The sequence below is a fragment of the Saccopteryx leptura genome, chromosome 3, assembly GCF_036850995.1.
Source record: "Saccopteryx leptura isolate mSacLep1 chromosome 3, mSacLep1_pri_phased_curated, whole genome shotgun sequence".
Classification (NCBI taxonomy): domain Eukaryota; kingdom Metazoa; phylum Chordata; class Mammalia; order Chiroptera; family Emballonuridae; genus Saccopteryx; species Saccopteryx leptura.
In genome coordinates this window covers 259864975-259880720 of record NC_089505.1, presented here as the reverse complement: position 1 = coordinate 259880720, position 15746 = coordinate 259864975, and the positions used below count along the sequence as shown (strand labels likewise).

Here is a 15746-nt window from a genome sequence, read left to right as displayed (position 1 = left end):
GGAGGGCTTTGCAGGGGGGAGACACTGAGCAAAAAAAAAAAGAAAAAACAGAGGAAAAACACTCATGGACACTGACAGCAGTGTGGTGACTGCCAGGGGAGGAAAGGTAGAGGGAGGCGGAGGAGGTATCGACGGCATGATGGTGAAGGATGGAGACTTGGTTTGGTTTGGTAAACACATATTACAGTCTACAGATGATGTGTTGTGGAACTGTCCACGTGAAAGCTGTATAATTTTGTTGACCAGAGTCACTCCAATAAATTCAATTTAAAAAATAAATTAATTTGATTAGTTTCAAATGGAAATTGAAAAAAAATGTGGTTCTGGGAGGTAACATTACTTGACCAAGGTCACACTGCTGATAAGCCAGAATTAAAGCCCTTGTCTAGTTATTGGAATTAATTTAATATAAACAAGTATATCTCCCTTTGTCCCAACATGTTATATAATTCTTTGCAATGCACTGAGATTTACAGAAAATATCACCAGCAATGGCTTAAATCCGTTACTGAAATAATGGGCTTAATTAAAAATTTAACTTAATATATGTTGATATATGTTGACAATGCTCAGCAATACAACAAATTAGGTAAAACTCAGTTCTTTCCCAAGACAAAATTGAAAGGCCAAATAGCTGAATTCTACACACCCTAAATGTTGAATAACATGCTATAAAAGGATAAAACCATCAGATCACTTCCCCATTAGACCATTTAATCCCTGAATTTTCTAGGACCATGTGATTATTGAAACAAACATAAGATATCTTATAAATAAGGTAACTGTGAATGTCTTTTAAACTGGGACACTTCTGAGACTGAAGTGAGCCAGGATAAGGCATTAGTTGGGACTACCCTACATAAAGTGGGTGCAGTACTTTTAACTCCAGGACATGCACAGTACCAAACAGAAAATCCTGCTAACCCCAAGGACTCTGTTTCATTGCTATTTTACATGAGCCATTCTGTAAACAACACAAGCAGGAGGTAAGAGAAGCCCATCAAGACATACTTTTGCCTCATTCACCTTGAACCAGTATAATGCCCAAAGTTACCCAAAACTGTTCTATCACCTTCATCTCTATTCTCTGAACAACTTGCTATTTTTAGTATGCTTTTAAAGAAGTTGAAACAAGCAGAGAAATTACAACAGCAATCAAACTCAAGGTGGCTACTAATTCTCTATCATTTCTAACTTAATTTTTTATAATGCCTAACCCTATAGAATTGATTAGAAATGTCAAGTATGTAATTGAAAATGCAGCAAAGTCTTCATTACCTTAAAAAAGTTTTCTTTTATTATCAGAATTTACTATTACATTAATAAATCTACAAGATTATTATTTAGAGTGCAAGGAAAATATGGATATATATTTATGGTCTAGGAAACATTAAGATTCTGATCATCCACTTAAGTCAGTTTATCATATAAATCATTATGTGTATCATTTAAAAGGTATTTTAATAAAAAGTTAACTAGCTGCTGAGGCAGGGCCTCAAAATGTAGCAATTCCAGTTTGAGGACAGCACAATTCAGATCTCAGTTTTAGCTCTGAGTGTCACAAAACCCAGTATTATTAGTGAGCCAAGTATACCAGAGCTGATTTAAAATTTAAGACACAAAAATGAAACTGATGGGAGATTTTCTTACTCGACCAGACAGTGTTGGATAAATACTGACAAATCTTATTCTTTGGTTTCTCACAATCCAAGCAGAAAACTTCTCTTCAGCTAACTTTCTCTTTATATGTAAAGCTATGAAACAAATGATAGGGTAACAGTAGCTATATTACTAATTAACTCATACATCCTAGCCTGACCAGGAGGTAGTGCAGTGGATAAAGCGTCGGACTGGGACACAGAGGACCCAGGTTCAAAACCCTGAGGTCACTGGCTTGAGCGTGAAATCACAGACATGACCCCATGGTCGTTGGCTCAAGCCCAACGATCGCTGACTTGAACCCAAGGTTGCTGGCTTGAGCAAGGGGTCACTCGCTCTGCTGTAGCCTCCTGGTCAAGGCACATATGAGAAAGCAGTCAATGAACAATTAAGATGTCACAACAAAGAAATGATGCTTCTCACCTCTCTCTCCCTTCCTGTCTCTCCCTATCTGTCCTTCTCTGACTCTCTCTCTGTCTCTGTCAAAAAACAAACAAACAAAAAAACCTTATGCATTCTAGTCACTATAACTAGACTATCATCTTACTCAAATCTAAGCAACAGATTTTGAAACTATCTCTAAGGATGAGTTAATTTTGCATATGGCCAATTTTATCCATAGTCACACACTGAGAGTGAGACTAATACAAACTATCTCCAAGTACTTGAGGAAACTTTACGAAGGCTCCGTATTAGAGCTGCCCCAGAGCACAACTCCAGAGAGCATCATTCACACCCACAAAGCCTGAGCACTGACAAGCAGCCAGCCTTGGCTATATTCACTCAATTTATACACGAAGTTAGGAATAAAAACATGTATCTTAAAATTTATTCTGAGAATTAAAGAAGAAGTCTACCAAGTGGCTAGCACAGTCAGAGGCATACACAAAATATCATAAATGGAACTTCCCGTGTGTAATGACCTTAGCCTAAAGGGGAGACAAATATTTATATTGTGATGAAAGTTATGGTAGAGGCATTCATATTCTTACTTGTGGCTTTCATCTATTATCAAAACTAGAGCTCTGTTCCTTTTTCTGTCACATGGCAACAATGTATATAATGCAAAGTAAAAGTCAATCATTTCTATTCATCTCTAAAACCACAAAGTATTTTACATACTTGTGCTACTTCTCTTTATAACTTTGTTGCTTATGGCTCCCAAGAAATCCTATAATTATATTATATACATAGTACTTATCCATTAGAATTAAGTACTACTGTGACCATGGATTTTTTATTTTATTTTATTAAGTAAGAGGTGGGGAGGCAGAGAGACAGACTCCCACATGCGCCTCAACTGGGATCCACCCAGCAAGCCCCTACCAGGTGATGATCTGCCCATCTGGGGCCGCTGCCCCATTGCTCGGCAACCGAGCTATCTTGGCACCTGAGGCAAGGCCATGGAGCCATTCTCAGCACCTGGGGCCAACTTGCTTGAAGCATTCAAGCTATGGCAGGAAGGGGAGAGAAAGAGAAGAGGAGGAGGGGTGGAGAAGCAGATGGTCACTTCTCCTGTGTGCCCTGACTAGGAATCGAACCTGGAACATCCACACACTGTGCTGACACTCTACTGCTGAGCCAACTGGCCAGGGCCATGATTATAGATTTAAATTCTCACTCTTATACTAGATATAAGTTACAAGAGCAATATTAAGTCTTGCCTATATATCCTCACTTCCCTACATTACAGGCATTCAACAAATAATAGGTAGAAAGAAATGAATGATTCAAAAATCTCATAGTTGCCTTCTCAATGCTTCAACTAATTTTTACTGGAGTTCTCTCAAATATGTCATATCCACATTAAAAACTACCACAAACTCACTATATCAATATAACACAAATAAAACTAGAAATTTCTTCTTCCCTTCCCTAACCCTTCCTACATCCTTAACTATTTTAAAAACTAAGGTCTTTCCCTGGCCGGTTGGCTCAGTGGTAGAGCGTTGGCCTGGCGTGCGGAAGTTCCGGATTCGATTCCCAGCCAGGGCACACAGGAGAAGCACCCATCTGCTTCTCCACCCCTCCCCCTCTCCTTCCTCTCTGTCTCTCTCTTCCCCTCCTGCAGCCAGGGCTCCATTGGAGCAAAGATGGCCCGGGCGCTGGGGGTGGCTCCGTGGCCTCTGCCTCAAGCGCTAGAGTGACTCTGGTCACAACAGAGCGACGCCCAGATGGGCAGAGCATTGCCCCCTGGTGGGCGTGCCGGGTGGATCCCGGTCGGGCGCATGTGGGAGTCTGTCTGACTGCCTTCCTGTTTCCAGCTTCAGAAAAATACAAAAAAAAAATAAAAATAAATAAAAAGCTAAGGTCTTAACATTTAAGCACCTGAAAATAAGTCAAAATGATTTTTCTATATTCTATCACCTTACATCCAAAGAATGACAGGGTCCATGACATCAATGATTTGAGACAAGCCTTCATAACTTCAATGGAATTGCTATTAGTTTATCTTAATTCACTACTTTTCTTCTCTGTCTTCTTCCCTCCATTGGTATGCTTCATATTTCATTATAAAGGGTCCATCCATCCCAAATCTTATTTGGGAATGGCACCTTATCAAATAAAGCCTAATCTCATAAATTAACATTAACCAATTCTCAATATCACCATAATACTATATTTAAAATTATAGGCAACATCCATATCTGGCTAAAATGGAGTAGCTTGCTATAGACCAACACTTTCACTGAAAACAATGAGAGTAACCCGATAAAAGGAAAGAGAAAAAAAAAGTTTGAAGGCACCAAAGAATTGCTAAGGCAACCAGGACTTTAAAGGACCCAAGTTCTGAAGAAGGAGGAATAGAGGAGAGGTAAGCAAACTTTGCAGCCATTTTTCCCTTTTGCTTATTTACCAATTATGTACACAGAGCAAAAGAAATAGGATCTGGGCAAAGGATCTGAGAATTACTCTGAAGTGGAACAGCAACAAAAAACTCTAGCAGCATTTTTTGGCCATTTTTTGAAGACAGAGAAATCTAATAGAAAGTGAGATCAGAGATCTTGGCCTAATATTTTGACAGTTTTCCATCAAAACCTTTGATAAATCCATAAACTACAATGGATAAGAGGATAAGAAGCCAAGTAGAAAGCCAGTGAAAAACAGGAGGGGGTGGGGAGCTGGTCGGTTGGCTCAGAGGTAGAGTGTCAGCCTGGCGTGTAGTAGTCCCAGGTTTGATTTCCAGTCAGGGCACACAGGAGAAGTGCCCATCTGCTTATCCACCCCTCTTCCTCTCACTTCTCTCTTTCTTTCTTTCTCTCCCCACACCTTCCTGCAACCATGGCTTGATTCAAGCGAGTTGGCCCCAGGCACTGAGGATCTGAGGATGGCTTCATGGCTTCCACCTCAGGCACTAAGAAGAGCTTGGTTGCTGAGCAATGGAACAACACCCCAGATGGACAGAGCATCACTCCTTAGTGGGCTTGCCAAATGGATCCCAGTCAGGGTGCATGTGGGAGTCTGTCTCTCTGCCTCCCCTCCTCTCACTGAACAAAACAACAACAATAAAAAAGAATGGGGGCCCTGGCCGGTTGTTTCAGCGGTAGAGCGTCGGCCTGGCGTGTGGGGGACCCGGGTTCGACTCCCGGCCAGGGCACACAGGAGAAGCGCCCATTTGCTTCTCCACTCCCCCCCCCCTTCCTCTCTGTCTCTCTCTTCCCCTCCTGCAGCCAAGGCTCCATTGGAGCAAAGATGGCCGGGGCGCTGGGGATGGCTCCTTGGCCTCTGCCCCAGGCGCTAGAGTGGCTCTGGTCACGGCAGAGAGACACCCCAGAGGGGCAGAGCATCGCCCCCTGGTGGGCAGAGCGTCGCCCATGGTGGGCGTGCCGGGTGGATCCCGGCGGGCGCATGCGGGAGTCTGTCTATCTCTCCCCGTTTCCAGCTTCAGAAAAATACAAAAAAAAAAAAAAAAAAAAGAATGGGGAAGAATACTTAAAAATCTCATAATTAGAATTCAGATCCCACCAGTGAGAAAAACCCCAGTGAATATCCCTAAGCTCTCAGTGTTACCCCCAAAATCAAAGCAAATGAGAGGTAGATGGAGCACTGTGAACAAGGTCAAAAGGTACTTCCAGTTATAAAATAAGTACGTAATAGGGATCCAATGTACAGCATGGTTAAAAAAAAAACAAAATAGTTAATAACACTGTATTGTATATTTGAAATTTGCTGAGAGAAATCTTAACAGTTGTCACAAGAAAAAAATGTGTAACCATGTGTGTTTATGGATGTTAACTAGACTTATTGTGGTGATCAGTTTGTTTTATATGTATATATTATACATATAATATATATGTATACATATTATACATATGTATACATATATAATATATGTGTGTGTGTGTGTGTATAAAATGAATCATTATGTTGTATACCTGAAACTAATAAAATGTCATAAGTCAGTTATAACCCAATTAAAAATATTAATGAGAATTCTTTAGTCAGGAGCAAAATGATTCTAGACAGGAAAATAAAAGAAGGAAATGAATACTCAAAAGAAATAATGCTATATATACACACTATATATGTACAGTTACACATATTTATATAGAGAGAAAGAATAAAAACAGTAAAGTTTCTCATTTTTTTCTTATAGAATTAAAATGTGAGCTAATAAAACAATAGGCTACGGGAGGGGGAATGCATCAAGGAGGTTTGGATGCTTGCCTTATAAGGAAATTGGTAAAAGTAACAATGTATATTCTGTTATAATATGCTCTAATCTTTAAGGTAATCTCTAAAGAATCAGAAAGAATGTATAACAAGTTAATAGAAAGAAAAATATAATAAAATTTAATTAATTCAAATGAAGACAGATAAGAAAAAACAAAAAACAGGTGAGACAAATAGAAAACATATAGCTAGATGGTCAATATAAAACTAAATAGATTGGGTGACATCACAGAAAATGGCACTCAGAAGTTCGAAAAACTCTCCCCTCAGTAACAGCAACAAAAAAAATGACCAAAAAATGTCAGGGAAAAACCCAGGCAAATATGTGAGGTGATGGATAAGTTAATGCAATTGTAGGAGGTATATTAAATCATCATAACATATGCTTTAAATATAATTTTATTTGTCAATTATACCTCAATAAAAGTGAAAAAAAATTTAAAATGTTCCGTTCAGTGAAAATATGGTAATATTTTACTGTGTACATTAAATTGTTATTTTTTCCAAATTTAGTATTTTACATTATAGGTCAGTTTTTTATGATAATATCCCTTTAAGTCATAACTACAATAAGGAACAGATACTCTAATTACAACAAAACACTTTGAAAACAGGTATACAATAAATTGCTAAAATTGCAAATAAATTGAAATGTGTAAAAGAAAGGCATTTCTAAAACATGTTTTAAAATACACATACTTATCCCAACCAAGAATTCCTATCTCTTCAATAAGGCTTGAGTAGAACTGGGGAGGAGGAGGTAGTGTATGTATATCTTGTTTATTCTTTAAAGCAACTTCCTGTTTAAAAGAAAAAATCTGAATTAGCCATGAAATGCCAGACAATGAGTTGTTAGTACCTGATAAAACAACTTCATAATCTTCTTTGCGCCTGACTAAGGTGCCCATTATTATTACAGAAAATCCAAGTGAATCATTCCACTTCTCATTAAAAAAAAGAAAAAGAAAAGAAAAAGCCTGATCAGTGGTGATGCAGTATATAGAGTGTCAACATGATGCGGAGGACCCAGGTTCAAAATCCCGAGGTCGCCAGCTTGAGCGCGGTCTCATTGGGCTCAAGTGCAGGCTCATCAGCTTGAGCATGATCCCATGGTCGCTGGCTTGAGCCCAAGGTTTGCTGACTTGAGCAACAGGACACTCGCTCTACTGTAGCCCCCAGTAAAGGCACATATGAGAAAGCAGTCAATAAACAACTAAAGTGCTACAGCTACAAATTGATGTTTCTCATCTCTCTCCCTCTTACACAAAAAAAAAAAAAAAAAAGAAAAGAAAAAAAAAGAGAGATGAAAATGTTAAAAGATTACACTGAAGATCATATAAAAGTGTCAATTATACCTCCAACCTTCAGTCTTTAATATTCTCCTGACCTAGACTATTATGCCTATCAAAGATGAAATTTTTAAAAAAAAAACATACTCATCTCTGAGTCACTATCTTACTACTCTTGCGGATATAATGTTTGACTGAAAGAAACACAAACCTTAAAATTGCCGAAACTGATATATTGTATACCGTCATGAATTTGTATACTGTTACGAATCTTATAAACAAAAACCCTTCATCATCACAATAAATACTTACCTGCTAACTTCTTTCTTCATTCCATATACACCCCAGCCTGGTTAATCCAAGTGTTTTGCCATCTGGCTAGATCACAGTTCCTTTCCCTGCCAGGCTTACCTAGGATACTGTTCAGATGGTTTACGTTCCCCCGAACAAAACTAAAATTACGTATTTAGAAGCAATACAAACATCTTTAGAATTGACGAGGCTGAAAATTACCAGTTACTTGAAAGGTGCTCACCTAGACAAATATCTTATTTGGATAGTAAAAATAAATGTATCTACAAATTACATAGATGTTCATATGGTCTGGGTTATAGTAAGGTATTCTGAAAACTAAAGAAATAAAACTTAAAAAGAAATCCAACACTATAAATAACATAGCCATATGGAAAGAAGCATAAAAATTATAACTTTCTAGTAAATGTAACCCTAATAAAAGGTATAAATTTTAACCCTTTAAATACGTTTAATCTATTAGTCCTTATACTTTTTTTATAACAAGAATAGGATACTATCAAATTAAGGCAACACTAAAAAGAAACAGATTTTACAAAACACTCTTTCAAAATCAGAACTATTAACTGAAATTACTTTAATAAAGTTCTAAATCTGTTTTATGATAAAAAAATTAAAATTAAAAAACTCTGTGAAAGGAGATTTGTAAAGCCCAGAATATCAATTTGGATTTGATTAAATTGTAAACTCCTAAAAGACGAAGAGTATATTGCCTTTTTTTATAAACTAAATATGTAATGTTATCCGTAAATAGCTTGATGTTCCATAAAAATAAATTCGTATTAAGATTATCCTGTCCCTAAAATATAGTAAGTCAGTACAGTTCTTGTATTTTTCTTTTTAGAGAAAGTGACAAACAGACAGGGACAAACAGACTGGAAGAGAGAGAGATGAGAAGCATCAACTTGTAGATGTAGCACTTTATTTGTTCATTGATGGCTTTCTCATGGACTCAAGCCAGTGACCTTAGGGTCATGTCTAAGATTCCATACTCAAGCCAGTGACCCCACGCTCAAGCTGGTGAGCTGGCACTCAAGCCGGATGAGTCCACACTCAAGTCACCAACCTTGGGTTTTGAACCTGGGTCCTCAGCGTCCGAGTCCAACACTCTATCCACTGCACCACTGCCTGGTCAAACTAGTTTTTGTATTTATACATATAATATTTATACAGTATACCTTTGAAATTTCTACTTTTATTCAGAAATATTAATTACTGCTTTCTATAAATATTGAAAGTAAAAAGAAACTTATATAATAAAAAAGTATTTTAAAACTAAATTTGACATTTGTGCACTCTGCCTTCTACCTTAAGTCAGACAAATTACTCCTATTCAGTACCATAACAGTAAATTACTCCTGTTCTAGAACCAGAATAGTAAAAAAGGCGAAGGCAGAGCAGTGAAGCCTTCTTCACGAAGGAGGAGGCAACAGTATGCTTAGTAGGAAGATCACAGGCTTTACAAACAGAGGTTTTAAATCCTAACCTGAACATTTCCGGGATTTGAGGCTTTAGGCAATCAATGACTTGGCCTAAAATAGGAATAAAATAACCCACAACCTCACATACTTTTTTCCAATATATGATCATTTTCCTGATTAAGTGTAAACTGAACTTCTATTTGCACAGTTATTACTAGGAAACTCCATGGGAGATTTACAAAATTCCTGAATAAATTCAGTAACTACTGATTGCATTTGGGTATGAATACTTTTATCAGTGATTATTATAGGAACCTAACCACTGACAACAAACCCCAACAAACTAGTAATTCTTTCATGTTTAGGTGTACTGTCATAAATGTGTAATAATCTCACCAGCTCTGTCCATAATTTCTTTAGAAAGCCTAAAATAGAATCTCATTTTATTCAGAATTTCAGCAACAAATGTATTAAAGAGAATACTGTGACTCAAAGATTAACTAAATGTTTTTAGTTTTGAATTAATAATTATTTCTTCAAAATTAAATGACCAATAGACCAAACATAATAATTATGTTAATACTAGAAACCAAGATTTTCACAGTAATATAAAAAAGATAAAAGCATAAAAAACAAAGCAGTAAAAACACTAAATTGCCAAATCTGGACTGGAAATATCAATACAGACTCATATTTATTCTTTCTAAAAAGTAGTTTTTCTTTGTCCACTGAAAAAGCCTAGAAGTAACTGAGTGCACACATCAGTTTACAGATTGTGGCATCCACATACCATTTCCTACAAAGAAGCCATGGCTCTTTGGAGAAATAACTGACCCCAGTTCTGGAGCAGGATGAGTAAATTAACCCGGAACAACTAGCCGCAGAAAGCCGAGCTTGGGTTGTGTCAGAACTCAGGAGCCAATGTGAAGTGGCTTATGCTGACCAAAAAAGGTACCATTTAAGCATCAAAAAGAATAACTGCAATGGATTAAAGGTAATCATATATATAAAAAAAAAACAGAAGTTCATAATACTAAAAAATCAGTAGTTCCCTTTGACATTTTCTAGGCACCAACTTATTATTCATTAAAATTCATTTCAAAAAGAAAAGAAAAAGGAGAAACAGGCACTTAACCTATCACTCCTGTAAGAGCTATACCTCAGATTGACCAAATAACAGATGAGGGGAAGTTATCTGTAGAAGATTTTCAGTTAGTAAATGTGCAAGATACAATTGTTTAAATTACCATTTGTAACCTCTAATGAAATAATGGATGTGGGCAATGCCTATCATTGAATGCTAACATCATTAGGTTACAGGCTGATGAAAAACTTTATACTTGATGTCTCTAAGCCTATTGATCAATCCTAACTTTACTAAAAGAAGAACTATCCGACACCATGTATCTCCTGATGCAGTAAGTACGGAGCATAGTGTTCTTACCAGAACAAATGGACCCAACACTGTTGAGATCTCTAGATCTAACCGCCAGATTACAAAAAAGATAGAATATGTCAAATGACACCATGAATATTTAATAAACCAAATCTAAAATGTGGGACGTTTTCTAGGATACACAATATGGTTTATTTAACAAGTAGATGGCATTAAAAAAAGAGTAGGGGGAAGAGGAGGTGCTGCTATAACTGAAGAGACTTAAGAGATATAGCAACTAAATATAATGCAAAGCCCTTATTTGCATACTGATACAAACAAAGCAGCTATAAGGAATTATCACTAACTTTGTTGGGGTTAAAATTGCCTATTTAAAGAGAGATAAAAAACACTTAGCTGTTAAAGATATACAGTGACATATTTATGAAGGAATGGACTCAATGTCCAGGTTTTCCTTTAAAACACTCCAGTTCCCTACTCCTAAAAGAACAGGGGAAGAATTGTGTTTGAGAAAATGATGAAGGTAGATCATGGACCCCATGGGTATTCACTATAGTCTCTCCTCTTTTGTTTTTGTAGAAAACTTGAATAAAAAGTTATTTTTAAAAAATACAATGTCTATAGAATATTTAATGCATAATTTAATTAACTGATTAATTACTATATGTAACTGCATGTAATGAAGCCTAACAGTTTTTCATAAATCTGCAGCTTTATACAAAATTACACACTGTATTATTTTATTTTATGTTTTGGACAGAGACAGAGACAAGAGAGGGACTGATAGAGACAGACAGACAGGAAGGGAGAGAGATGAGAAGCATCAATTCTTCATTGCAGCACTTTAGTTGTTCATTGATTGCTTCCTCATATGTGCCTTGATGGGGGGGGCTACAGCAGAGTGAGTGACCCCTTGCTCAAGCCAGCGACCTTTGGGTTCAAGGCAGCGACATGGGGTCATGTCTACGACCCCATACTCCAGGCAGCAACCCCATGCTCAAGCTGGTGAGCCCGAGCTCAAGCCAGTGACCTTGGGGTTTCAAACCTGGGTCCTTTGCATCCCAGTCTGACATTCCATCCACTGTGCCCCTGCCGGGTCAGGCTATACATTGTATTATATCTTGATATAATTTCTCTGGGCTCTGGACAGTTAGCTAAGTCGGTTAAGAGCATCATCCCCAAATGACAAGGTTGTGGGTTTGATCCCTGGTCAGGGCAAACACAGTAAGCAATCAAAGAATGCACAACTGAGTGGAACAACAAATGAATACTTCCCTTCCTCCTCCCCCTCTCTCCCTTCCTCTGTCTCTACAAATCAATAAAAATTAAGCCCTGGCTGGATAGTTGGTTGGAGCGTTGTCCCACAGCACAGAGGTTCGGGACACAGAGGAGCAACTGGACGTTCCTTTCTCTTTCTCCCTGCCTCTTTCAGAAATCATCATCATCATCATCATCATCATCTCTCTAAAGATGCTACCTTCTGACAGCATAGAACTACATTTCATTTCTTTATCTCCTGCTGAAGACTCATTTCAAGTGTACCCAGTTTATGATACAATCAAAATGGTTCTTACAGTTTTGTTCCTTGTACAATTAAAGAGAGTACCATCCATGTTCATGCACACAATAGAAGAAAACATTACATGTCTGAGAGTTCAGAAGTTTTAACTTCTTATCACGTTAGTTTTTACAGGAATTACAGAAACAATCAAAATTTACAGAATATGGCAACAGTGTTAGAAAACAAATACTTACCAAAACCATCTTCAACTCCATCAGAAAGCTCATTAGATCAGGAGAGTGCTTCAATCTCTAGATCAAAATAACATTTCAAAATAATTTTATTTGTACAAACTGAAACTGAATGTGAAAATTGTGACTGTAAAAAAAATATTAGCTATATCTATATCATAAAAGTATAAGAACTGGAGTACTGGTCATCATCCTTAAATCTACCCTGGTGAAATATATTAAATTCTGTAAGAATGTCACTTAAAACCTCACATACTTCTCTCTTCCTTCAGCACTGATTACTGTCAAGTTAAACAAATCAAGCAAACCAAATCATTTTTTTAAGTGAAGTGGGAGTGAAGAAAGTGGAAACAGGAACATAAAATATAAAAATGAGGCTAAACTATACATTTAAAAAAGAATGAATTAATAATTAATAATAATGCTATTTTTTCATTGACCTTAAAAATTACCTTTAATTATTATTTTTGTCCTTTCATATTTAATCCATACTAATTCAAAAGAAGTCACTCTTTCAATAAGATAAAACCAATATAACCAAAGGGGAGGAAAAAAAAACTTCTAAAAAAGGAATGAATATTTAAGGTTCCATTTCTTAGAAATCACTTTAATGCCCTGGCTGGCTGGCTTAGTGGACAGAGCATCAGCCTGGTGTATAGACATCCTGGGTTCCATTCTCAGGACACAAGGAGAAGCGACCATCTGTTTCTGTCCTGTTCTCTCTCCCCCCTTTTATCCCACTTCTCCTTCTGCAGCCAGTGGCTTGACTGGTTTGAGCATCAGCCCCAGGCACTAAGGATGGCTCATTGGTCCGAGGGTCAGTCTCAGGTGTTAAAAATAGCTCAGCTGATTCGAGCATCAGCTCATGGTGTAGATGCATGTGGGAGTAGGTCTCACTATCTCCCCTCTTCTCACCTAACATAAATAAATAAATAATAAATAATTTTAAAAGATCATTTTCTAAATAACTATGCAATACAAAAATAAAGAGAACTCCAGTCTAAAATTGTTTTATTAGATAAAACTATCACTTCTCTGCTTGAAATAAAAATATTATATTTTTGTTACTTTTTGTGATGTATTGCACTACAACCAAATCGTTCTGGACAATATCAATATGTGAATTTTTTTTACTATTTTTAGATATAAAAATAATAATTTAAGATATTCCAGCTATGCATGAGACATATGATTCACATCTTAACATAGCTTTGAGTGGGTACATGTTCATAGAACTAATATTTGACTTGCCCTTCTTCTGTATAATATCCTTCCCCCTTAATTTAGTAGAGATGAGTAATAAATTATATCCACGGTTTGCAAACTCTAGTCCAGAGGCCAAATCCAGCCTATGCCTGCTTTTGCAAATGAATTTGTACTGAAATGCAGCTCAGCCACTTCTCTGCCTCTCATCATGGCTGCTCTGGCAGTGCAAGGCAAGGCGAAGCTCAGTGGCTGCAACAGAGACCTAACTGTCCACAAAGCCTGAAAAATTTACCATCTGGCCCTTCACCGAAAAAGACTGCTGACAGCCCCCAACCCATACTTACTAGTTAAAAATGATACAGGGAAAGAACAGTAACATTCATCTGGACTTTGGAATAAAACAAGGCTCAACTAATACTGGGTTCTACATGACTCAATATTTGGGTCTTTTTCTAGGAATCCTTTTGGTGAACTGGTGAAGAAAAACAGGGATATTATCATTATACTTAGGCTTTATTAACAAGTTTTTCAGGCTATTTAAATATTGTAATACATTAATTTCTTAAGCTTTAATATATACTATAAATAGTCAAAGGGGATGGGGAGAGGGCAGTGGAGAGAAAACAGAAATAAACATTCCCTAAAAAAACTGCTGTAATTATACTGCAGGCAATGATAGCCTACATTCTACAAATCAAATAGTTTATCTCCTATTATTTCTTTGTGATTCAGTAATGCATTATATGAGAGTTTCTGTCAGTTGTCATAGATAATAACCTGCCTTTTAGATAAGGAAAATACCGAAAATTGGGAATAACACACAAATTAAATGCAGTTCTATTTAATTTCTTTTTCTATAAGAGGCATTTCATTATTTTCAGTTGCTTCAGTAATACTGATTTTGCTTTTAAGTTTCTCTAATCTTTAAAGCTAGAAGACCCTCAACATTAAGAATAACTAAACTGGGGTGCAAGAGGTGGGTGAAATGGATAAAGGTGGTCGATAGATACAAACTTCCAGTTGAAATTTTTTAACTAAATTAATCCTGCTTATAACTCCTACTATATACAAATACATGATCCTAAGTGATGTCCACCACACCTTTTCTGTTACTAACCAACTACAATCCCATTTTTGCCACAGATATCCTACAACTCCTAAGTGGGTCCTGGCATTAGTTCATACCACCACTATTCAGTTTTAGCAGAAAAATCACTCAGAAAGTGGTGGATATGGATACAGGTGGATGCATTTGAAGACTGTAAAGGATTTCTCAAGGATGGAAATCAGTTTCAACATATGTTACCTAGAAATGTGATATCGGTTCTGAGATAGTAAAGACCTTATAGAATGTATGGATCCTTAAAATATTTCAGGGGTGAAACCTACAAAATGTAGCAACTATTAAATTAATTTGTTACAATATTCTGCAAAGTAGGTCTTTAAAAAGGGGTAAACTTAGTAATTTCTTATCCTTGCTTAAAACATAAACCTTTCAAAGGACTTACCTGTTGTACTATTTGATGGTATCCATTAAGTATTGTCTTCAGCTGCCAACTACATAGTACTCTAAAATTTTAATGGAATAAAACGATGTGTTTACTGTTCAGAATAGGAAAATACATGTATGCTAACACAAACAGGCATGAACACAGACAAGAATGACAAGTATAATTCTGACTAGGTAATAAAATTTTTACCACTTACAGAGTTGAAAGTCTTCAAACTATCAGTCCTAATTTTATTTCAAAATATAAATAACTGACATCAGTAAATAACATGTGAACAGTACACCTCGAAAATTTTAACATAGCAAAGTTTTCTACCGAACTAGATTCTGCTCCAAGGTAGGTTAAATAGAACCAACAGTTAGATCACAATATACAGAATTTGTATTTAGAAAGTATATGTATTCTCCTTTTATACTTCAGTTCAGTACTTGTTAGTGAAGTTTATACAATTGCTCTTTACTGCTTTAAATGGAAAAAAAAATAGAGCATTAATGTGTCACCTTTGAAAAGTACGTTAACACCAGAG

The 15746-nt window shown here is 36.6% G+C and overlaps 1 protein-coding gene across 1 annotated transcript in view; it reads right to left on the bottom strand.

Moving 5' to 3' along the window:
- Positions 1–15746, bottom strand: part of FANCL (FA complementation group L) — a 57325-nt gene that overhangs the window by 32694 nt on the left and 8885 nt on the right. Inside the window, exons 3-5 of the mRNA XM_066378226.1 lie at positions 15218–15278; positions 12507–12563; positions 7033–7133 (exon numbers count right to left, since the gene is read on the bottom strand). Coding sequence (XP_066234323.1) covers positions 7033–7133; positions 12507–12563; positions 15218–15278 — 219 coding nt within the window. The remainder of the gene's footprint in view (positions 1–7032; positions 7134–12506; positions 12564–15217; positions 15279–15746) is intronic.